At 34.8% G+C, this 26555-nt stretch overlaps 1 protein-coding gene across 13 annotated transcripts in view; it reads left to right on the forward strand.

Moving 5' to 3' along the window:
* LOC5566589 (probable phospholipid-transporting ATPase IA) overlaps window positions 1-26555 on the forward strand; it is a 328884-nt gene that overhangs the window by 226285 nt on the left and 76044 nt on the right. For 12 of the 13 annotated variants that reach the window (XM_021853384.1, XM_021853375.1, XM_021853376.1 and 9 more), the window contains one exon: window positions 12121-12241. In XM_021853384.1, the coding sequence (XP_021709076.1) occupies window positions 12121-12241 (121 nt within the window). Of the gene's footprint in view, window positions 1-11661; window positions 11798-12120; window positions 12242-26555 lie in introns of those variants that run through there. The other variant, XM_021853385.1, reaches the window with a different exon arrangement.

The following is a 26555-nucleotide window of genomic DNA, read 5'->3' on the forward strand; positions in this document are numbered from 1 at the left end:
TTTACTATAGAACAAGCATATCAATGTCATGCAACAATCTCTTGGAGGCGCTTGGTAGCTAACTCTTTGTTTTCCATAATCAATTATGTTCTACCTCACCCCATCCATTTCACACTGTGAAAATACAAACAACTCGCATAATATAGGATCATGCCCAGAAAGGCTTGGTAACTGTAGCATTTGTTTTTAAGTATATGACCACAACTATATAGATCTGACAACTATCGACCTATAATTTATTTTTATATTTATTTAATTCAAATGGAACTAATTACAGTCAATAATAACAATCGATGAAATCCATGAAACATGAATGTATTTTGAGACACAGGTGCAAAAATTACAAAGATATCATATAACAAATTAAATTTTCCGAAACTGGAGGGATAGGAGGTGCTTGACCAAATGTGTAGTTTGTCCACATTCAGTTTAAACATGGTACAAAATATATTCATACTTTCAAATTACGGTTATATTCGATCATGATTGCGTGATCCAAATTATTTTGCCATATTCAAAATTATTACTAATTAGGCTCAAATTTAACTTATTTACGATTACAGTCGCCTCTCCTCATCTCGATGTTCTACATCTCGATATCTCTCCTTATGTCGATGATTTCATAATCCTGCATACATATTCACTCTTCATATTTCGATATCCTCCTTAACTTTTTCAAAAAGGTATGCATATGTCAAGCTTGTGTTATTGTACGCAAACATTACTCTCCGTCATTGCATTCTTTTCTTCGAATACAGCATCTTGATTGGACTAAGATATCTCAATTTTTCAACTTTGTCCGGTACTGGGAGATCTCCCCCTACTTACTTTAGTTTTGATGGCGCAACGTCGTTCAAGACATGACCTGCGCCACAATGTTACGCTCACAAACTCGGTCCATGGCTGCTTGCCTTCAGTTTCTCGATTGTCCCACACTTTCAAGATCCTGCTCCACTTGGTCAAACCCCCTAGTTCGTTGCGCCCCTCTTCGTCTTGTACCAGCCGGATTCGAGATGAACACCATTTTTGCGGGATTGTTGCCCGGCATTCTCACAACGTGCCCCACCCATCGTACCCATCCAGCTTTGGCGACTTTCTGGATATTGGGTTTACCGTAGAGTTTCACAAGCTCGTTCCATTCTTCTCCTCCATACGCCGTTCTCTCATACTCCGCCAAACATCGTCCTTAGCACACGTCGTTCAAAAACTCCTAGCGCTCGCAGGTCCTCTTCGAGCATTGTCCATGTCTCAGGCCCATAGAGGACTACCGGTCTTATCAGCGTCTTGTACCGCAATTTCTCAGCAGTTCTAAATATTATGACGCTGGTTAATTTTTCATTTGTGGCAAACGCATAATAGGTATAACAGTATTACCTACCGAATTTTACCTGAGTCGATTAGGCGACAGCTATGAATTTGTGGTGGGCGTGATTACATGCAAATAATCATAGTTGATATAAATATTATTTCTGGCGATTGGTGTACTCTTACTAATCGTATACTGCGCAGGGTGTAAAATAGTTGTTTTGCATTTTTTGTGTAATTCATTTTCCAATATCGCGCATCAACCTAACAACAGTGAAATTATTTTTTCATTAGTAAAACGCTATTGATTCCAACCATATGTTACCGTAAGGCTTGAATCGTACAAAAAACAAGCAATGGTAACTGCTTAGACCAAATAAGCACAGGTGAAGGAAAGACTGTATGTAATTCATGACTTTCCTAGTTCACGGTCGTAGCCAAATATAATATTCTCCTTGCCATGTGATTAACGGAGTTTTCGACATCAATAGGCCTATTCCTGCCGTTAGTGTATCCTAGTAACATAATTCATCACTACGCCACCTTAACGTGATTCCATTGCACGAAAGGAGTAGCTAAAAGAACCGTTCTTTCCTTCGCAGCACACACTTGGGTTATTATTGTGTTAAAAATACCTCATCACGTGTCTCACTTGAATTAATCACTCGTTTAGTTAGCCTACCGAAACAGATCCCTTTGCCTAGTAACTGTGTCCTTTTACAATGACTATACGAACATGTTTGTTTTTATACACATTCCTCTTCTTCTTCTTATTTTTGACATTAACGTCCCCACTGGGATAAAACTGGCTACTCAGCTTAGTGTTCTTATGAGCACTTCCACAATTATTAACTGAGAGCTTTCTTTGCCTAATTTGCCGTTTTCGCATTCGTATATCGTGTAGCAAGTACGATTATACTCTATGTCCAGGGAAGTCAAGGAAATTTCCATTTCGAAAAGATCCTGGACCGACCGGGAATCGAATCCAGACACCTTCAGCATGGCTTTGCTTTGTAGCCGCGGACTCTAACCACTCGGCTAAGGAAGGCCCAAACATTATACTCATACTCAAAGCAAAAACTCAACTCATCGTTTGTACACACCGATGTCCTTTCTCATATCCTCTGCATGACGAAGGGAAGCAATTTAAATTTTTCAAATTTAAAGATACCTAGCCAAGGCGTTTGTGTATATGATATATTTTCATATGATGGTGGCATCTTTTAATATTACACCACCCCTGTTTATCAGTGTTCAAAAGATGATTTGTCTGAATTTCGATAACTACATCGTGTAATCCTCGGTCATGGGGCATAATGTTATTTGTTAATAATGATCGATATTACAAACCGCAGCGAAGGGCACCGTTCTTCCAGCAGGGCAATAATGATAAGACATTGCTGTTGATATTGCCACATGCTATAAAGCTAAATTTTATTGTTAACTATAAATAAGGCCTCAGTGCAAAAGCAAATAAAATAAACTCTTTTGTATTATTATTTCGCGTTATCGAGTCTCCAAAAAACTTAGCATGCGAATGGTAGGTGAATTCTTATTCCGGACGCTTCCTCACTTTCGCCTCATATTACGGACACTTTGATTCGGGTTCCGGATAGGTCTTAGAAATCATAAATAGAGAAGTTAAATTACCAATTAAAATCGTCAAATTACTAAAGAGACGTCAAGGCAGGTGAGAATTATAAATTTGCATAGATATCTTTGGAAAATGCTTATTAAAACGAACCTCGAAAGTAAAAACTTTTGAACGGTAAAAATTGAAACATTTCCTGTGAAATGTTTCCCATACAGAGTAGAGTGTCCGGAATCAAAAGCTGTCTGTAATATGAATCAAAACGGTAATGTTGCCACGATAAAAACATGCATGATTATAAAACTAAGCCAAACTGTGAATTTTCAAGTGCACGAGACTGGAGAATCTGATAACAGTTCGCGTTGAAAATCAATCAAATTACTTGCTTGCTGGTGGTGACCAATGGGATAAATTTTCAACGCGGAGCGCTGTTTGGTTCTCAAGTCTTGTGCTCTTGAAAATTTGAGGTGGTGCTTCGTTTTATAATCACCTTAAGTAAATAGCGTTATTTTGGTCCCTAAGACAAAACGTGTTCCGCACTGTAATATGAATCGATTTGATCCATAATAAGGATCCTCTTCTGCCTCTAATCCATATCTGTGGGATGGACAATGTTATACATTTCGATAGAAATCAACACTATTTCTTTAATACCCGCGAATTTTGAGGTGTACTCTCGATAAAATATATATTCTGCAGTTTTTTTGTCCTACATGGAGACCATCAAAACCGTCCTACATGAAGTACGTCGTAGATCTGGGGATGGCTGTATATTGGTAAATTACTGTTTGCTCAGCACTAACTTGTCTAACGACTAATTTATTTAAAAAAATAATAACATTATTTTTAGCCAAAGACTGCATATTTGTAACATTCACATTTTTGACTATTCCGATTTAATACCTTAGAACTTTATCAAATCATAAATACTTTTAACTTAATGAAATCTTTGAAATTATTCGTAAACATTTTGAAACACTACCGATTTGTGTTGTCACATCCCATAACAGTTACATTGAGTTTATACATGAGCTTCAAATGTAGTAACAATGGAATTTCTATGAGATTTATTTTCTGACTATTCAATCAACATGCGATAAGAGCTGTACAAAATTTCAACCTCAAATAAGTATTGTAAAGTTCTTGGTAATTTGAAAAAAATAAAACTTCTTTCCATTTGTCCATATATTTTCATCAATGCCGAATGTCGAATATTACAGATCTCGCATAACCTGTGATCTCGCCCTAGAAGCCATTGGTAACCGAGAGTGTAGATTGTTTTACCGAGCAAACGAATGGATTTATACGTTATTCAACAAGGCTACGATGAAGAAAAGATCCTCCTCTATCTCCCAGTGGTGATAGTTTTCATCCTGGGCCATTAATTTGCTTAGAAACAAAGAGCTATAAACTCGGTTACCGTAATCCGGGGTATCATTGATCAGCGAGGTAACATTGATCGGAATGACTCATCTCATCAAAAGTTCGTATTATCATTTATTGATGAAACATTTCCAAATCATGAATGGTGCTTCTCTTTCTTATATTCATGAGCTACTTTAAGCGTAAATTTGTCAACTTTTCGAAATAATGATTTTAATTGTTAAGGATGACACTACCGAAGATTCATGTCTCACATAAGTTCTGCAAACGATATAAGCAAGGAAAATGTGGTTCTTACTAAAAATGACATCCCCGAAAACGATTCCGTTGTCGAAACTTTTATAAGTATGAACATTTAGGCAACATTACCGAATTACTGTTAAGAATGTGAGCTTGCCTTAGGAAATTGCCTACTTTTAGGCGTATTCCGTGGTTCAAGGTGTTTTTAATTTTAAAATAACTCAAAAAGTAAATGACTTGTAAGCGTTTGGTCTTCATATTCGGCTTCAGGGACCATGCTTTAAGTAAGTAACCACATTTTAAGTATTACCGAACGTTGTTTACATAGGTGATCAATGTTACCACATATCAGCTAAATCAAAAAATGGCCTAAAACATGTTTTTTAACATGCTTAAATCTCTCAATAAACAAAATACAGTATATAGTCTCGAGCTAGTTTTAAAAATATAAAATTTGCAACATTTGCATTTTCAAACGAAATATTAAAGAAATATTCAGAAAAATGATCAATGTTACCCCGGACTACGGTACCAATGGCTTTTAGGGCGAGATCACAGATTATGCGAGATATATTCGGTTATGGGCAGTATGTTTCTCAGATAGAGATTTCTAAAATCTATCAAATATGCAGAAAATTTTTTTTGATCGACCTTGAAAATTTGAATGATGTTTATTGAAGAACGGATGAAAAACATGATTTTGAAATTGAAAACTTTGATCGAATTCGATGTCTCCTCTTTAATCATTATTTGTTCGGTGTTCAGTCAGACTATTACAAGTTTTTTTTAATAGTTTCAGAAAAACGTAACCCATGCATTCAAAATATCAAAATATTTGCATTATTTGCTGTAATAATGGAACTTATCTGTTTGATGATACAATTTTATAAAAATAAAATTCGAAAAATCAGAATTGATGGAGTACTTTGTGTATCTTTAGAACGCCGAAATATCATCTAGTCCGATTTGTTGAACACCGACCATTTAATATGTCGAGAAGCAATTCAGCTAAAGCATAACGAAATTTAGGATTTGTCAAGAATGCACAGAAAAGTTTGTGAAATTTTCGAACTGTTCTTACAAAATCCACTAACTTTTAAATATATTTTTGTTTTTCAAGAGGGAGGGAATCAAAAACTTCAATAGAGAACGTGAATAGATAGCAAGACGGCTGCGACGACGATCATTTTTGCATTCTGAAGCTTCTCTTTTATTTTCCCTTCACAGCAAAATAGATGAATAGAATCTATTTTCTCGTCCTACCTCACTGAAATGCGAAAGTTCTCGTATTTTCCCGCTAAGCACTGTTTATTACTGACCTAAGCTAATCCCCCACGTATTTGGTCTGTTTACCGCACCCTGTGAAACGTGAGTATAGGGTACGATTGGAGCAAGCATGAAACATTCAACTTGTTCCGCCCAGTGGAAGAGCCGTATAAACCGATCCGTACGAAGGTAAAATGCAACACCGACGATTATAGAATCCTTGTGCGATGTCAAGGATCATCGTGAAAGTACTGGAAATATCCCGAGCGTAGTAATTCATCGCACCGGGCTGGCCGTAGGTCGTAAAAGGATACGGATGATGATGATATCATTAAACCAGAATAGCTAGCTAGGTACACCAGTCTAGCAAAAGGGCGACACTGATTTTACTGGTCCTGGGAGGAAGCCAGAGTTTTGTGCTGGCGTTGCACTCTCCACTCTTTCTCCGTGGTTGATTGGTTGTCGTTGGTGGTTTGGCAGAGCTGTGTGCGCTGGTGTATGACCAGCTGGCCGTATCTGGATCCTTTTCTGTTTCTAGGTATTGAACAGGAACAATTATTTCCCCTGTGGTGCATAAATTTTAATACATCATCAACTGGCATCAGCATAAAAGCTCCGGAGCCTACTCGAGTTTCGTTATGTGGATGATGGTGGGGGATTGAAACGTTGCATGAACATTTATGGATGGTTCCAATTTTTGTGAGAAAAAACATTTTTCGCTTTCCTGTAATATGCTTTGGAGTACAGTCGTGGTCGGGGGTTGAAATGGGTGATAAACGCATATTTTCAAGTTGATTGTTGGAAAACTCTCGTAATTTAACTTGAAATATTCTTTCAAGTAAGAAAATACCTTCAGGTGCACTTGCAAAAAAAAAATAGAATTTCATTTATTTCTCACAGATCCCTAAATGTATGAAAGTTGCGTCAATCTCACACTAGAGATATAACCAGTGAGTCTTTTAGGGATTCCTCCGGGAAGAGCTCTTAATCAGTTTCCGCAGGAATGCCTCCAGTGAATCCTACATAGATTCCTCAAGTAAAATTTTACTGGGATTCCTCCAGGAATTTCTGCCAGGAATGCTACCAGGTATGCCTCCAGGAATTCTGCAAACGATTTATCCTGATATTCTTTCAGAAACTCTTCCAGATACTCCTTCAAAATTTCATCCTGGTAAAACTCTATAAGGATCCATGCAGAGATGTCTCCAAGTCTTTCTCCAGGGGTTGCACTAGAATAATCTCTTCAAGGATTACTTCAGATATTTCATAAGAAATTTCTCCATGAATTCCATCAAGAACACATACAGGAATTTCCCATTTATAGCTCCAGGGATCGCTTCAGGGATTCTATGAGCAAAATCGTCAGGGATTCCTCCAGGAATTCCTACAGGGATTCTACAAGAAATTACTTCACAATTTCTTTTAGGAATTCCTCCAGGAATTCCTTAAGGAATATCTCATGGAAAAAAACCCTGCGTGAGTCACTCCAAGAAATTTTCGAGGTAATCTTCCATGGATTCTTCAAATATTCGTTCTGGCTTTCTAAAAATTTCTCCGGGGATTCAAGAATTCTTTCGAATCATCTTCCAGGAATTTTATCGTAAAATAAGATAATAATTTCTCCAGGGATTACATTAAGAAAATCTCTACCTTGAGTCCTCTAGAAATACCCTATATGGATTTCATTAATTCATTCAGGGATCCAGGAATTCCAGGGATGCTTCCATGAAAACCCCCAAAGATTTACCCAGCAATTTCTTCAAGAATTGCTCCAAGAATTACACCAGAAAAATCTTATTAACATAAGAATAAGAGATTTCTCATGAATTTACTCGGATATTCATTCAGAGACTCCTGCAAGAATTTTTATTTCAAAGAATTTTCATAGGTTTTTTTAAGGTTCTTCCAGGAATAAGGCAAGGGTCCCGCAAGAGATTCTCCCAAATATTACACATAGTATTTCTTCATGATTTTTTTCTTGTGATACCTCAAGGGATGGCTCAAAAAATTTCTCTATTGAATTTTCCTGAAATTACCCAGAGGCTTTTCAAAAACATCAATAAAGGAATTCCTCGAACAATTCCTGGAGAAATTCTTGGAGGAATCCCTGAAAGCTCTCTTACAGTCTACGTACTTTTTTTTCTAGAGAAAACAAGCATTTCTTTATGCAATTTTTAGAAGTTCCTCCAGAGATGGCTCAAAGAATTTCTCAAGTGATTCCTTCAGGAATATATCCAAGGGTTTTCCAAAAACTTCTTCAGCAAAGGAGTTCCTCGATCAACTCCTGGAAAAAATCTTGGAGGAAGCGCCGGAGGCACTCGTATAGTAATTCCTGATTAAACTCTTGGAGAAATTCATGAGGAAATCTTTAGAGGAGTTTGTATAGGAATTTTCACAGGCCATTAACGAATTAACTTGGAAAATCTTTGGACTATTGCTTGTAGAGATTTTCTTGGAGATATCACTAAGAGACTTCTTGAAAATCCTGTAGAATGCTTGGAACAATTCCTGGCGTAAACTTTGAAGAAATTCCTGGAGGCATCCCTGAAAAAATCTCCGGAATAATTTCTGGAGGAATGTTGAGAGGTCTACCTGGGAAAATTTTTGCTAGTATGCTTGGAGGAATTTCTGCAGAAATCACTGGAGAAACAACAAGAGTAATTGTTAAGAATCTCTGGAGGAATTCCTGGACGAAGCTAAGAATTTTTGTAGAGATTTTCCTGGTAGAATCCTTGGAGGAATCTCTGGAAAGATTTCTGGCGGAAGCTCTATAGCAATATCAGGAGGAAAAGTTTGAAGAAATCTTTGAAGGAATCTCTGGAGCTTGAAAAGTTCCCGAAGAAATTCCTGGAGATATCTCAGTATAGACTATACTGCAGACACCTATGGAAGAATAACTAGAGAAACTCCTTGCAAAATCTCTTGAAGAATCGTTGTACAGGTTTTTCTGCCGAAATCCATGGAATTATCTGTGGAGGAGTCCCTAGAGGATCAACTGACAAAATTGCTGAAGGTATTCCTGAAGCCCCGTCGGAACCAGTCTGAAAAAATATCTAGCAACGATCAAAAGTTTTCTTTGGAGCAATTTCTAGAGGAATTATTGGGGCAGTCTGTGGTGAAATCCCCCGTGGAATTTCGTGTAGGGATTACTGTAGAGATTATCTTGGAGGAATTTCTGTTTCAATCCCTGGAAGAGTGTCTGGAGGAATGGCTAGTAGAAACATTGTCGATATTTCGGGAGGAACTCTTGATGGAATCTCTGGAGGTTTTTCTGAAGGAAGCTATATTTGAACTGGTCTCTAAATTTCGTTTATGGGCAGAAGCACAAGGAAGGTTAAGTAATATTGAAAGTTATTCTCTTAATATTCTACCGATCCAAATCACTGAAAATTAAATTTACACAGTAACACAAATATAATCAACAAACTGTGTTCCAGAATCAAAGAAGTCTTTCAACTTTTTTATCAGTATTACAGAATTCTAAATCAATCGTATTCGTCGCAACAAAATATTTTTTTTTTATTAAAAAAAAAACGCGTTGGAGAAACGTTTGACCTTAATAGTCTTCAATAAGACTAAAGTACCTTCAATTTTAAGATCTATAATTTATAAAGAAGTGAATCATCAGAAACAATATGCTATTCATGGGCTTAAACAAAAGAAGGCTAAGGGGGTCTAATGCCCCCTACAAAAAAAGCTCCTTTTAGAAAATTGAAACTTTTGCTCAAGAAATTCGAATGAGTTAAGAAACCACCCCTTCCTAGCTTTGGCTAAAGTTACGCTGATAAATAAATTGATTTGGAGAAGTGACGCAAAGAATTTAATAGTAGTTTAAAAGTTGCAGAATGATGATTTTTACAGCACGAGTAAATTTATCCTACGAGGCTTGCCGAGTAGCATAATTACGAAGAGTGCTGTAAAAATCGAGTTCTCCAACGAGTTACGTACATTTTTTTTTTGCAATTGCGTTGAAGATCACTTGAGGGCATCAGAAATTATATCGGAATGCATTCACCATTATTTTACAATTTCTGAAAAATTGTTGTGTAATGATTCATTACGCAACTCAAAACAGTTGCGTAATGAGAAAGCGTTGCGTAATGAATCATTACAGCGCTGATTTCAGTTGCGTAATGACTATTCCCGCACTGCATACTTCAGTGCAGGAAAGTAGGCCGTTTCATGACAGATTGGCGTGATGAAAAACAGCCTATTACGATGAGAAATTGCAAAAAAGTGATTTTTAGGTTTTCAGTACAAATATTCGGGTACAATTGTTTCATTTCAAAGTCCTTTTTGAACACCGAAACGACCACCGAAGAGGTGAAACCTGTATTATGAGACCATTTAGATTTAGAAAACGAAACTGGGCATCCGACTGCAGAAAATATTGTCTGCTTTTAAAACATGTTATTCTGCTAGTTCAATTAGATGAATGACCACTCTGGTTATTTCTCGCCACCGGAATAACTCCGGTAAAACCCGTTTTGGGGCAATTCAGTTGTTGTACTAAAATCAGACATTCGACGGCTCAATCTTGAAGGATTTTTAGCATTTCAAATAAAAATGAGTAAATTACAGTGGTTTTTTTTTCGGCCACTAAAATACCTAAAAGTTGACCACCGGAAAAGTCTGCATTGTGAGACAATTCAATTTTTGTAATAAAACTAGACATTCGACGGCTCTAAGTTAATGTCTTCGGAAGGAACTGTTTTCAGATGTGGTAGGTCCCTAGTGGCCACAGTGACCAAAACCGAATCTCCTGGGAGGTCTCTGAAATTAGGCAAGTTCTACTAACTGTTTATTTGAGCTGTTTGAGTGTCAAAAATTCCTTATTCGTAACTTTTTGACAGGGACTAAGGGATGTTTACGAAATTTACAGGGTAGTTTTCCTTCAACTAGCTGTTCAACATCAATATATGTAGCTTCCAGTTACTATACAACGTACATTTACTTTCTTAGGGTGGTCCATAATCAGCAAAGTGAAACAATCTTAATTAGTTCATTCGAGTTTCCAGGAGGTACTGTAAAAAATTGAACAAAATCCATCAAGTCTGAAGAGGGACTTAAATTTTAATTTGTTTAAAAAAAAACGATAAAGCTTCAAGCTTCTTGAGCTCCTCCTTAGACTTGGAAAGTTTCACATAAACTTTCACAATAACTTTTGGAAATCTAAATTAGCAAATTCAGGAGGTGTAACTTAAGTTTTTTCTTGTTTCTGATGGGATGGGATTAGAGAATTAATCGTAAGGTAAATATCATCACAAACTATAATTTAAAAAAAAAACCTAGATAAATGATGCACAGATAGAAATCGGAACCACATATCATAAATCAAAAGGCATGATTATATCATGTCATGATGATAAGTCATAATTTCATGAATCCATTGGCCTGGTCATTCGTTTTATGTCATATTCAACAGCACCGACAGTAGAACCGACTTGGGCCACCCTGTAAAGTTTCGTGTTCAACCGGAAAGAATACCATTTGATTTCTGACAGAAGTATCCATTTGGCTGTTGATGGAATCATTAGAAGCACCGTAATATGCATTTCACATATTCCAATCGATTACAGTTAGAATTAAAAATTAAAACTAAGTGGCCATTGAGTAGATTTGAATATTATCCCCACATGTATCAACGGTGGTCATCGCAAACTGACGTACCTCAAAACGAACTGAATTGCAACGATTGGATTCCTACTAACGGTTGATGATAATGATGATGATGGATAGTAAAAGCTACGTTTGCTAAATACACCTTAGTCGGAAACTCTTTCTAACAACATGCAATTCTTTTATGGTCTAGTCATTAGAAAGAACCCAAACGTTCTGAACGTATTTTCGCTGTTCTCCCTTTAGAATTCCCTTTTCTCACCCATATTTTAATGGATTTGTTTAGTGTTCGATTAGATGTGCTGCTGCAGCGTCTGGTGCACAAGCCAAATCATCAGAGTCAAATGAATAAATACTGCGTGATACGGATCTTGGTGGAGCAGGTTCACCAATGTAACTATCTATATTAATAATTGCATTGCAATGTGCACACAGTTTATAGCATTGTAAATCTAGCCTGCTACAATTTCTATTTCTCCTGCAGGGCTGTGTTGCGCTCTGCCACAATTTAATACTTACTTAGTTACTCATGTAATTTTGCAATCGATTTGAATATTTATTACGGAAGTGTTGAATTGCCAAGCTGGTCTACTTTTGAAATGTTTCAAATTTAGCAAATACAACATAACACCCCTGCATTCTAGCAGTCAGCTATTTTGTTTATGTTTACCCCTGCTAACGATTTTTTCTTCTCCCTGTTGAATTTTCCATTACAGATGACGACGATGCCACGACGTCCGGGGTAACGTTGGACGATACCGATAAGCGTGTGATATTGTTGAATCAAAGTCAACGGCAAAAGTACTGCAACAATCATATCTCGACGGCAAAGTATAGGTGAGTGTACGAACGCTTTAAATCATTTCGCATCAGATAGGACCGTAGCTAGATGTTTGATTAACCTGGTGCAGTTGTGCACTGCTGTGATGCATTACAGTCGTAAATCAATTACGATGATACACTCATCGTCGTAATGTGAGTCATTTTTTCTGCGAAAATTATTTTACAACCCGCATTGAATGCCGGTATTCATAGGACTTGGGCTTGGCGGCTTATATCTTCATGGAATCCTAAAATGCTGTATGATCAATTTCTAAAGGTGTACCTAATTAAGGTTTCAAAGTCTCAGAAAATTATTTCGGGAAATACATCGGCATATTACTAGTGAGATCATACACTGAAACAAGTGTTGCAGTAATGAGAACCATGAACGTGTTTTTAAATTTACTATTCCAACCACGATTGAGCTATCATGAACGCTTTTTATTCGCGTTTTGTTCCCTCTCAATCCAACCGCTTCGATAGCCGAGCGGCTAGCGTTCGCGCTTGACTATCACCAGATCCTCGGTTCGATTCTGGTCTGCTGCAAGTTTTTAACCATGATATAGTAATTTTTACTATACAAATGGTGCCATGGTAAAATTGAATGCACAAAATATTCTAAATAAATGCGAATTTAGTCTGCACAAATCAAGTGGCGTTGTGTATTTAATTTAACCCTCTGATATAGTATTTTCAACCGCAACGCTGTTCTCAGTGTATCTCTTATGAAATGAATTATTCTTTCACACAAACGTTGTAGCAATAGAAGCATAATTCATCAAAAACTAATCAATCGCAGGATTTTGTGCTATGACATGCAATCTAATGTGATTTTTGAAAGGATTATTTTTATCTTGCATGAGTCCTAGATACTTAAGTTCATCTGACCAATTTATTTATTCTCCTCATCGTGACAACATATCCACTTGAAGGTTTCAAATAAAGAGCTTTTGGTTTATGTGGGAATATTACTAGTTTTAGAATTTTCTTGTGACGGTAAGGGTTTTTCCATTTGATTTGAAACAAGTAGAATGGGTACTCATAGTACGCATAGGGGAGGAGTTCGAATTACCTGCTACGATATCGGCAAAGGATTTTCCTTGTGAAATACATTCAAAATTAAAAGATTTGAACGACTACCCGACGGAAAAAATTAGTTTGTGGATGAGCATGATTATAATCTTCCTGATGGGTATGATTCTTCATCAACCGATCGTTAACTGAAAAATGAGCATTGTTCGATGCTCTACCAGAGAAATTCCGGAAACGACCGTTATCGTAACGGACGTTATCGTTCATGCCCAATAAATTTGACTTATGATTACCCCCGCAATTACCGCATATGAATTTATCGATATCTTCCTTCACTGGACAGACTTCCTTAGCGTGAGAAGAACCTCCGCAAATCATGCATTTAGCATCCATGCGGTAATGTTTTGTACCATGACCCCACTTTTGGCACCGACGGCATTGAGTGGGGTTCTGGAAATGTTCCCATGTCACACGGACATCGAACATAAGTTTTGCCTTTTCTAAAGTTTTGATATTGTTTAGATCAATTTTCTTAAAAATGAACTAAATAATGTTTTTGAGAAAGCTCTTTCCGAAGAATGCCAGATTGGGTTCTCGTTTTCATAATGATAACTTGGACTGAGGAAAATCCAAGTCAATCATTTGTACCATTTTTGATCTCTTCAGTTGACTTATAGTGATTTGAGAGACCTTTCAAGACGACTTTGAACTAACGTTCAGTTTTGTCGTCATAAGTAAAAAAAAATGCTTTTTCCCTTCAAGATGTTTGACAAGAAGTTCGCGATCTTTAAGAGTTTCCGACAAAACGCGACAGTCTCCTTTCACGATAGGCGGCACTCTTTGCTTTCTCACTTGAATCAAAGAGCCTGGGCTAGAGGCTGCTTCGATTTGGTGTTCGGAAAATTTGTCTAGAGCATCGAACTGATTGCTCATTTCGATGCAATTACCAACATTATTCATTTCACCCTTGGAAAAAAGTTCGCGTTCCGGAGAAACGTCCTTTCTTCCATTCTTACCACGCTTAGTGACAGTTTTAAACCCCACTTTTTTGGAAGGAAGTTGTGAATTCAGAGATTCACCCTTCCTTTTGTTAGTTGTTGATACCATGTTTAGTTAATAAACGAGAAAGACGTGACCTTCGAGAGGTTTTTTCTCAAGACGGTGTCCAAGAAGGATTATCACCGCTAGCTTTCGACAACGGTTCCAACGAAAAATCGAAGGCACGGGTCCAATCAAGGATCGTAAAGGGATCAATAGTAGAAAAATAGTACTGAAAAGTACTGTTTTAGTAGCACTGAAAAGTACTGTTTTGAATTTTAGCACTGAAAAGTACTGTTTTTGTTGCACTGAAAAATACTGTTTTTGTAGCACTGAGATTTATTGTTTTATTGCTTCAGGTAGTTTAAAAAAACTTCCAAGAGCAGAGAGTATTCGTGTACGCACAGCACGAAGGTACGATGCGCACTGAACGAGGATACGTTGCCCACATCAAATAAAGTTGCTAATAATAATAAGGTTTACCTATATCAGCGATCACCAAACTACGGCGCTTCGCATGATTTTGTGCGATCCGCGAGATAAAAATTTAAAGATCATCAGAAATGATGAAAAATTCTATGAATTTATCTAAGCTGCAAGATGATCTCAACTTCATGATCTCAAGTGGGTTCAAATCATTGAAAAGTATCAACAGATAGATCAATCTCCAAAACTATGTCTCTTAGCTTCTAGATTACACAGATAATATACTATTTCATATAATAGTTCAATGATAATGCGAGGCTTTAGATCTCATAACCTGACTAATTTCAATATTAATATGGATGATCATAATAGGAAAACTTATTGATTCAGCTTAGCTTAGCTTAGACTGACTACACATATCAATGGTTGCAATTCCGTGATTGACCGAAATCAGTGAAAATGCACAAAGAATCAACTAGAAGTTCGGCTGGGGTTGGCCATAATCTTCTTCAGTGTGCATAATTCAGTGGCTCTATTTATACAAGGTCAATAACGGCGCCGGCCACGTCCTTGCGGTCAGGTGGGATTGGGGGAAGGAATATTAGTGTGTATCCTTTGCTTTTTTTTAGACCGTGTTTGCCTCTGCATCTCCACAAAGGTTACTAGGAGGGATGTTTGTTAATGGGGAGGATCGTTGGGTCACAGGATTCACTTCGATAAGCGATTAGACCATGACAAATAATTAGTTGTGAGATATAAACATGGTTATATGTAAATATAATATTTTCATTTGATATGAGGAGTAGAGGAAAATTATGCCGACACTTGAGGTGACGAACCATTCAAAGTTTGTTGAACAAATATCTAAATGTAACATTCCTAACACTCTTATTTTTATGCCGACACTTACAGTAACGAACCATCCAAAGTTTGTTGAATAAAGTGAACCTTTCGCATGTCTACACTTGTAGTGTCGAATCATTCGAAGTTTTTTTAATTACAAAAATAAAGGTTAAAAGAAAGGGGTGTTTTCAAAGAAAATGTTAAACATAAATAATTCATGAATCAGAGTTTATGTCGACACTCACAGTGACGAACCATTCATAGTTTGTTGAAAAATCATATTTACGATTATTTTATAGATTAGAAATAGTAGCATGGAACGAGCTCACTAATTGATCCATCATCCTTGACTGAGCAGCAACTATCCACTTTCAGCTTCACTCATTTGCTCGGCAATATAAAAGCACTCAGAGAAAATAGGCGCGCGACCCGAGAGGGAAAACAACTGACGACTTCTCGGGCTTTCTTGACGCACTGCCCAGGAGCAAACGTCAAGGTCGAAGGATCAAACACTTCTAACGGACCGCGCAATTTTTCACTTCTAACTACCGACGCGCGACATGTTTGATCCTACCCTCATCGCCCGCCCCCGCAGGAGCAAGCGTCAAGTTCGAAAGATCAAACACTAGCGGGATTTGGGGCAAGTGTGCCACCTTAAGCAAATTGTTCTCTATCTTTGTCTAAAGCTTAAAAAACCCGCCAATTCAGCCTCACGATGTTAGTTTCACATCTTTTCATAAGCATTGTGCCATTTAAAAAGAAAATAATTTCAAAAAGTATTAGTTTTGGAGCTCCTCAAATATCATCCAATATACCCTGATTTTCAACACTATGGGGCAAGTGTGCCACCCTTATGGGGCAAGACGGCCATCGAATGAAAATTCATGTAATTCTACTTGTAATGAAATTTTTATTATTTCCTGTTAATATTGCTAACAAAGCAGAGCCTAATTGACAATTTTAAAAATATTTTTAGGTTTACCGTCATGAGGGGATGCTTTATATCAAGGTTCATCACATGTGGAATTCTCTACTAGTCAATTAGAATAACTAAAATCGTTTTTTTTTTTGTCTCCATTCAATGCGATATATGAATTACTCTTTCATTATGGAGGATCTGTATAATATTACACTAGATCAGCACTAAATAAAGGTAAAATATTGATGAAAATAAGTAAAATAGTTCTTAAAACGCCTAAAACCATGTTATTATCGAATCGAAAAATCATTGTGAATTAAATGAAAATAAATAAATAAATAAATGTTCGCTATTCCTTTTCTACACTTCAAAAACCACTACTGGTGCCTCATTTTGGTTCATTATCATGATTTTGTTGATGTTTACATTTTTATAAATTTCACCCCAACCATTTTTGTTTACCAAATAGGTGGCACACTTGCCCCAAAAAGTATAGATTTCAACCGAAATGGATTTTGTATGTAAAACTAAATATTTTTTTCGTTCAAATGCCACAATTACTTACACATTTGTATAGCTTCATAATGTACAGTACGTTTGAAAAATTCGTTTTTAATTTACCTCTCACCATGCTATTTAGAAACAACGAAATCTTATAAAAAATCACTGAAATTTTATGGTTTTTACAAAAGTCGATGTAAATACGTGAAAAATAGAACAATTTGCGTCATATTTTGACCATTGTATAATGGACTATAAGGGAACATATTGTTAAGCTCAAATAAGAAATATAGTTTGTAGTTTTTACAAAAATCAGGGGTGGCACATTTGCCCCTATGGCACACTTGCCCCTATGGCACACTTGCCCCAAATTCCGCTACTCCGAATACTTATTGATTCATCAGACAAAGTTTAGGTCAAGTTGAGCTTTGATAATAATTATAATAACTGACATTGGCCAAACTGGATGGTAAAAGCATAGAATAGGTTGTAAACAATTCTTTTTACGTTACTGCAAATATTTTTGCCAACCATCGTTCCATACATGTGTTGTGTGTCAAATGATAAGCATGTTTGCTTTGAATCATTCAAGATACAATTTTCTTTTATCTACTTATGCCTTTTCCTTATCGATAAATGCTCGAATCGTGTAGCTTGACTGTACCGTCATTTTAAACTTATGTTCTCGTTATACAATTTCAAAAACCAACAAAAAAATACGTCGTGTCACGCTGGTACCACGTTCATGACATCGATATTCGCGCCGGAGAGAATCAGTCTTTCGAGAAAACTTTTAACCTTGTGGCCCTAGCCGACAGGATGACCGCTGTCGGTCGGCACATGTGCATTCTATTACCTTTCGGATGATGGTCTCTCTATTTATAACCTATTTACACTAGAGAATGCTGTTGTACAGTTAATAACTATAAATTTGAATTTCACTTACTAGCCAGTTAGTGTCTTGTTTTTCATTGCACAGAACTGTATATTATTATTCAAATTGTTTCGCTAGTACCTGTACTACTGGTCATTGCTAATTTTACCTCACTGCATGAACCGTAGAGCGTTGGCTTTACAGTTCACAAGGCCATGTCGATTGAATAATGGTATTTGATATTTCTCTGTAATGGACACCACTTACAGCTGGTGCACATCTTCATCAGGTCATCAGAAATGCTGTTGCACACTAGCAGTTGTCAAAGTTCAATAATAAATTATTATTCCATTGACACTAGGGTGTCCCAGTAGACTTGGGTTGTAAGTTGTAAGACTCAACAAGAAACCCCCTAGGATAAGAAAAAAGCTCTCTCAAAATTTCAATTCATTTGGTTGCTCCCCCAGCTGGCTCATTCAATTCGAAGTTTGTATGGAATATTCGTTTCAAGTATATTGAAAATTGACAATATGACACTGTTTCGTTCCGTATACTAGTTAATCGCGTTCAATTGAGCCCAGAATGACAAATTCACTAGTTTATACCCTAATGAATAAAGTTGCGGAAGGTTGTATATGTATTTAAACTCATTTTCATTCCCCTTTCAGTTGTTAAGAGTGAGGCTTAGATCAGCACTCCCGTAAAATCACATATATGCCTGCATTTTGTGCCGCATCTCGCTCAGCGTCATAGCTATGATGCACTCAGTGGCTACCACCTAGCTATTAAAAAAAAAACTAAGCAGTATTTCAAATCTAAACGCCAAATTTCCTCAATTTTAATCATGATACAACCTTCTACCATATTGTTCGCTATGGTATCGTGTAGTGTTTTCGACATTTTGGGTTCAATTGAACGCGATCAACAATTTTCCTGATCCAAATAGGAGATGATGTGCTGTTTCCCATATGTTTCAGCTGAAATTCCCATACCGTCGATGGGGGTGACAATGGGTCTAGGGGGTGAGATTGGGTCAAAACGGAAAAATATGTTTTGTGAAATATTTCAGCTAATAACGCTGATATTACTAAAATTAATAATTCATATGTTAGGGAACATATTATTACACATAATTCATAACAATATTAATTTTTAGAAATAGTAGTTTTTGTTTACTACATCAATAAACTTGCATGTTGAAACTAGATAAAATTTACAACATTAAATTTCTCTTGTACAAAGTATCACGCATGTACGCTAGCCTCAATCGTTGTATTAGTAGAATGTTGAAAGTCTTTTCATTACACATCACAGGTATTTTCCGGAATCTTTTTTGATTTTCCCACAAAAAATCATTTTTTTCGGTACGATGTCTAAAACATTGAAAATGGGGGTGAGATTGGGTCAAGCAAGAACGATGGTAAATGAAATTCCAAGTCCACTTTTTTGACATTTTACGGTGCCGGGTGTTCTCTTTTTTCATTAACACACCGAAGACGAAGCTTCAAAATCAGTTGGAACGCTAAATTCAACCCACTATATCTCAGCTGTCCTAAGTCCGATTTGTAAAATTTTGGCACCTACAGAAATGTATGGGCTTCTAGATTCATGTCAGATTTTGGAAATATTTTTGGGAACTACTGTTTGATTTGTAGTACTTAAAACACCGGAGCAAGTCCTAAAAAAATTTCTTACCGGCAGTAATTTGTAGATAACTTAGAATTTATCGCGATAACCTATAGATTTTTTTAATGTTTGATGATCGTATTAATGTAACCAAACAATACGCATTGAATTTTTGATTGTTAGCTGTTCAAAGAACTACAATATATTCACAAAACTGCGTAGAATACAGAAAAAATGCATTTTCAATAATAACTTGAAATTTATCGCGATGACCCAAACATTTTATGATCCTAAAATAGACTCATATTTAAGGCCAGCAAATTTTCAGAACACTGATAATGAATTTCTGTTGGAAAAACTACAATATTTTCACAAAATATTGAAAAATACAGGAAAATACAGGTTTTCTACAGTAATTTCTTATCTATGGCAGTGACTCATCAGTTTTATAATTTGAAACTCTTCTTTATATGTTCATGAGAAACAAATTTCCTGAACATCGTAGATCGCGTTCAAAGAACTACAATACTTTCACAAAATCTTTTTAATATAGAAAATTCTGAAATTTCTTCTGCAATTTATTGATTGTCTCTAGACCTTATCAATTTAAAGACAATGCTTCAATTGTTAGATATAAAAATTAACATATTTTAAAACATTTTTTATGTTTTTCAAAGAACTACAACATTTTCACAAAACTGTGAATAATACAGGAGAAATACGATCCTAACAACAGTTTGATTTTTTTTTGCAATGATCCATGGGTTTTGTGATTTTAAAATATTCTCATATTTAGGGTTGTCAAGTTTGCACAACATGATCGATGAAATTTTATTGAAAGAACTACAATATTTTCACAAATTACCGTATAATACAAAAATATTCTGTTTCTATCGAAGTTTGAACATTTTATCATCTGTATAACTTTCTAAATTGTTGTAAATTTTCAAGAAAAATAAGTTTGCTCGAAAATCATGTATAATACAGAAACATTTAAAATTTCTCCTGTAATTTTGAAATTGCCGCATTGGCTTATAATCGCCAAAGTTTGAAATTTTTCAGATTCACATATAAATTGACAGAACGTATCAAAACACAACAAACGTTGAATGACAAAACGTCGAAAGGAATAACACATCGAAAAGAAAAAAAAATTGAATTATTTATTCTTTCGGAAGAGAATAATTCTTCCAAGATCATTTCGTTCTTTTCCAATTCCCACCTTTCGACGTTTTGTCGGCCAACTGCAAATCACTGATTGCCTCCAGACCATATCATTTTAAGGGTTGGGAGCATAATTATATATAAAAGTAAATATATCTACAGAACATTTTTGGTGATTTCTGAAGAACTAAAACATATACACAAAACTGTGGAAAATACCAAAAAAGTTAGATCGTAATAACAGCCTGCAATTGACCACAATGATCCATGGATTTTATTATTTGAAAATGTTAAATAAAATGTTATCATTTAGAGTTGGCAAGCTTGTGTAAATTAACCGATGAAGTTTCGTTAGAAAACTTCAATATTTTCACAAAATACCATGTAATACAAGAATATACTATTTCTGCTCTTGTTTCATATTTATCAAGATGACTAATTGATTTTATTTTTCAAAACCGTTATTAAGTTTTGAAAAAAAAACAAACTTTCTCAACAATTATAATGGCAATTTGCTCTAAGAACTACAATATTTTCACAAAATCACGAATAATACAGAACAGTCTCTGACTATGGTTGCGTTTTCATAGTAGTTGTGTTTACGATTTGAAATTTTCTCAACGTAATATATATATATATATATATATATATATATATATATATATATATATATATATATATATATATATATATATATATATATATATATATATATATATATATATATATATATATATATATATATATATATATATATATATATATATATATATATATATATATATATATATATATATATATATATATATAATAGAGCAGTTATAAATTCTGTTTCAAAGCACGACAAGCAGTTTACAAAATTGGTAATATAACAATTTCTATTTATTGATAATATTTGCACAAATCATATCTAATTATTATTATTTATTATAATAGAAATATATCAGATTTCCGTTGCAGTATTATAATTGTGACAAAGAGTTATCATTTTCATGATTTTATTATATTTTTTCATATCATAAACCATAAATTAACTGAGCAAATTTTATAGTTTCTCCAAAGCATTAAACCATTCTCAAAAAAATGTAAATAATACAGAAAAAATACCTTCAACAATCTTACTTCATATTTACCGCAATGACCCATAGATTTTGTGGTTTTAAACTATTCTCATATTTGAGACTTACAACTGAAAGTTGTAGCTAATCCATTATTGTTGCAATGACATCATTTTTTAATTTACTAATAATAACGCAATTGATGATATTTTACTTACATGGATGACGGTGTTAAAAAAAAGTGGATCGCTTCAACCCTAGTTTGTCCTTATTTGTAGATTCATGTGCGGTTATAGAAATGTGCTTGGAATCTATGGTTTGATTTGTAGTACTACAAACACTGAAGCTAGTCTAAAAAAAAATTAGCGTTTGTTTGTACATAACTTGAAACTTATCTAACAATGAAGTTCGAATTTATATTACCAAACATTTTTCATCGTAATTTGTACATTTAACGAATCACAACATATATAATAAACTGCGTAGCATATGGCAGAAAAAAATAGTTTGAGCTATAGTTTAAAAAAATCGCTATTACCCATGAATTTTACAATTTATAAATTTTCTCATATCTAGTGTAGTTTGATATTCATTGCGATGACGCATCATGACAAAATTTAAAAAAACACAAAATCCATGTATCATTGCAATAAATTTCAAACGGTTGTTAGGATCGTAATTTTCCTGAATTATTCATAGTTTTGTGAAACTGTTGTAGTTCTTAAAAAAACATCAAAAATGTTCTGTAAATATATTTTTTATAACTTAAAATTCTTCAAATCTTTTAATTGATCTAGAGGCAATCAATAAATTGCAGAAGAAATTCAAGATTTTTTTTGTATTATACAAGATTTTGTGAATATATTGTAGTTCTTTGAACAACCAGCTATCAACGATGTTCAGCAAATTTGTTTCTCATGAACATACAAAGAGTTTAAAATTATAAAACTGATGAGTCATTGCGATATATATGAAATTACTGTAGAAAACCTGTATTTCCTGAATTTTTCAGTATTTTGTGAAAATATTGTAGTTTTTCCAACAGAAATTCATTATCAGTGTTCTGCAAAAACAATGGCCTTAAATATGAGTTTATTTTAAGATTATAAAATGTTTGGGTCATCGCGATAAATTTCAAGTTATAATTCAAAATGTATTTTTTCTGTATTCTACGCAGTTTTGTGAATATATTGTAGTTCTTTGAACAAACAGCGATCAAAGATGTTCAGGAAATTTGTTTCTCATGAACATACAAAGAGTTTAAAATTATAAAACTGATGAGTCACTGCCATAGATAAGAAATAACTGTAGAAAACCTGTATTTTCCTGTATTTTTCAATATTTTGTGAAAATATTGTAGTTTTTCCAACAGAAAATTATTATCAGTGTTCTGCAAATTTGATGGCCTTAAATATGAGTATCTTCTTCTTCTTTCTGGCATTACGTCCCCACTGGGACAGAGCCTGCTTCTCAGCTTAGTGTTCTTATGAGCACTTCCACAGTTATTAACTGAGAGCTTACTGTGCCAATGACCATTTTTGCATGCGTATATCGTGTGGCAGGTACGAAGATACTCCTATGCCCTGGGAAGTCGAGAAAATTTCCAACCCGAAAAGAACCTCGACCGGTGGGATTCGAACCCACGACCCTCAGCTTGGTCTTGCTGAATAGCTGCGCGTTTACCGCTACGGCTATCTGGGCCCCAAATATGAGTATATTTTAAGATAATAAAATGTTTGGGTCATCGCGATAAATTTCAAGTTATAGTTGAAAATGCATTTTTTCTGTATTCTACGCAGTTTTGTGAATATATTGTAGTTCTTTGGACAGCTAACAATCAAAAATTCGATGCCAATGGTTTGGTTACACTAATACGATCATCATACAATAAAAAAATCTATAGGTTATCGCGATAAATTCTAAGTTATCTACAAATTACTGGCGGTTAGAATTTTTTTTAGGACTTTCTCCGGTGTTTTAAGTACTACAAATCAAACAGTAGTTTCCAAAAATATTTCAAAAATCTGACATGAATCTAGAAGCCCATACATTTCTGTAGGTGCCAAAATTTTGTAAATCGGACTTAGGACAGCCGAGATATAGTGGGTTGAATTTAGCGTTCCAACTGATTTTGAGGCTTCGTCGTCCGTGTAAGTGACGAATATCTTAGGCGGACAAGTGTTAAGATGTGTTTATCTCTGAAACATCAAACAAGTCTACTTGAGTATTTCGTGCATTGAATAACAATACAACGCATTTTGACAACTTCTCAAACCAGCAACTGTGTTTCGTGTGCAGCAACATCGTAAATTTTTATCAAAATAATGTTTTTTTTTCTAAATTTGATTATTTATCAGTGTTTTCATATTATAGAAACATCTCACGGAAGTACAAACGATTTGGATCGCTGAAATACTGGGATTATGACGTCAACTTCTGCCTGAAATTTATTGATCGTGGAATGTCGCACCGAAATTTAACTATTTGCGAAGGTTTAAAACAATCACTGTTTCAGTACACCTTTGGGGAAACTGAATGGGCTTTATAGCAATGGGGATGAGACTTTGAAGACAATTTGAGGGAAAAACCAAGAAAATTTATGTAAACTTGACGATAAATGTTGGGTTTACATATTTTTTCTTATAGCTCTTCAATTTTCAGTGTAATCTTTCTCTTAAGTGGGTTTATCATACTTGTGAAACATCTTAGATATCTTTTTGTCTTGTTTGCATCGTTTTTTGTCAATATTTTTCATTTGTGAATGGTTTTGAAATCATATTCTCAAAAACAAGTTATTTCAGTAACAGTGACCCAATGTCACCCCCTCTATGGGGTGAGATTGGGTCATTTTTCATTCACTTGTGGTGCGGCTGTGAATAAATATTTGTCTTTAATTTTTTGAACAGTTGTTAATGTACAGTTGTGTTCAGAATAATAGTAGTGAAAGCCGATTTCCATACAAAATGCTCAACTTTGGCATGCTGTAACTTTGTTTCCATATGAGCAATCGGCATGAAATTTTGGCAGTGAACTACAAATATGCTCAATTTCATTATCACAAAATTTGAAAATTTTCACACTACCGGCTAAAAATTTAAGCACCAGGTGAAATCGCTCAAAATAATAATAGTTTTTCTTTTGTAAATTTTTGTTCAGCAACAATTTAGTAAAAAACTGTATTGTCTATACATTTAAAGCTTGGGTGGAAATGGTTGAAACGATGTGTAAAGAAAAATTCTAAAACTCAAAATACAGCAGATATTTAAATTATTAAAACTACTATTATTTTGAGCGATTTCACCTGGTGCTTAACTTTTTAGCCGGTAGTGTGAAAATTTTCAAATTTTGTGATAATGAAATTGAGCATATTTGTAGTTCACTGCCAAAATTTCATGCCGATTGCTCATATGGAAACAAAGTTACAGCATGCCAAAGTTGAGCATTTTGTATGGAAATCGGCTTTCACTACTATTATTCTGAACACAACTGTATTGGAGTTAAATTGCGATAGTTATTCAAAAAATAAATCGCATATATCCCTTTTTGACTCATTGTCACCCCCAACGACGGTACTAACTTAAATTCAATTGCGCCAGCTCATGAAACGACCAAATGAGCTGAAATTTTCAGGAAGTCTTCCTCTAACCCTAAGGAATAATCCTGGGAGGTGCCTTGTGGAACTATACAACTTTATTTTTATCCCATACTGAGCTGGGCCAATCTAGTGTCCTAGAAAAAAAAAGTATTCGAAGTTATGGAGCTCAACCCTGGACTGAAAGATATTGTTATTTATAACATTTTGTAGAATAAGTTCGCTTTTGTAATTTTCGCCGGATCAATTCATGAAGAATGGTAATTTTTGATGAAAATTTTCATATATTGATGTTTAACGTGATATTAAATTGAAAGTATAATGAAGTAGTTCCAGACATTACAAATGATTTTATGAAATGAGTTTATGAATTTGATAATCTTGTAATATATTTAGACTCCAACTTATATTGTGAAGCGTATTCTTAATGAAAAAAAAAACCGTTTGAAGCCAAATCAAATCAATCAATTTCAATAAAATCTAAGGTATCTTTGGCCAAACCTGTTTAGAGCTTAACTTTTCAGTTAAGTTTGTAAAATTACGTGAGCATTATGAGTAATCTTCAAACAGCGACTTCTCTAAATATGTTTTCATTATCTACATGAAATTTACAATAAAAAAAATTACCTTGAAACGCTGAATTCATCCAGAAATCCTTAAATCATATTCGCCTAGGCATCTTTCGGTGTTGAAACCTTCCGCAGGACTCAAATCACAAAAAAATGGTTTACACAAATAATCAGAAAGGGACAAGTCTGTTACACTCTGATACTGTTTTATACAAAATGTAAAGTAATTGGATTTTCTTTTTGCAATTATTTGGATAGATATTCATACTATGCTGCGAAGCTACTATCAGCTTTTCAAATGTCTTGATCACACAAGAATCAGTGCACACAGTCTTGAACATACTGCCTCGAAGAAATTTTCTGAATCTTTTTCATACCCATTTGATTTAGAGTATCGCTCTTAATAATCATGTTTTTAATCCAAACTATAGTTAACTCAAGGTAATTGAAGGCCCTAAATACAAGGGAAATTAGTTTACATATCTGTATACTATACAGTGTATAACGTATATTTTGCTTCAAAGCATGTTATTCTGCTGAGTACTGGTCTGTAATATTAAAATCTTTTTTGAAAAGGATATTTACGCTATCCTTATCATTAAACCGATTGATAAAGGGGCCTCTACATATTTCCAACTCAACCTGATTTCTCCCTACCGTTTTGTATCCTAATTTATTAAAAACTAA

The sequence above is a fragment of the Aedes aegypti genome, chromosome 3 (genome assembly GCF_002204515.2).
Source record: "Aedes aegypti strain LVP_AGWG chromosome 3, AaegL5.0 Primary Assembly, whole genome shotgun sequence".
Lineage (NCBI taxonomy): Eukaryota > Metazoa > Arthropoda > Insecta > Diptera > Culicidae > Aedes > Aedes aegypti.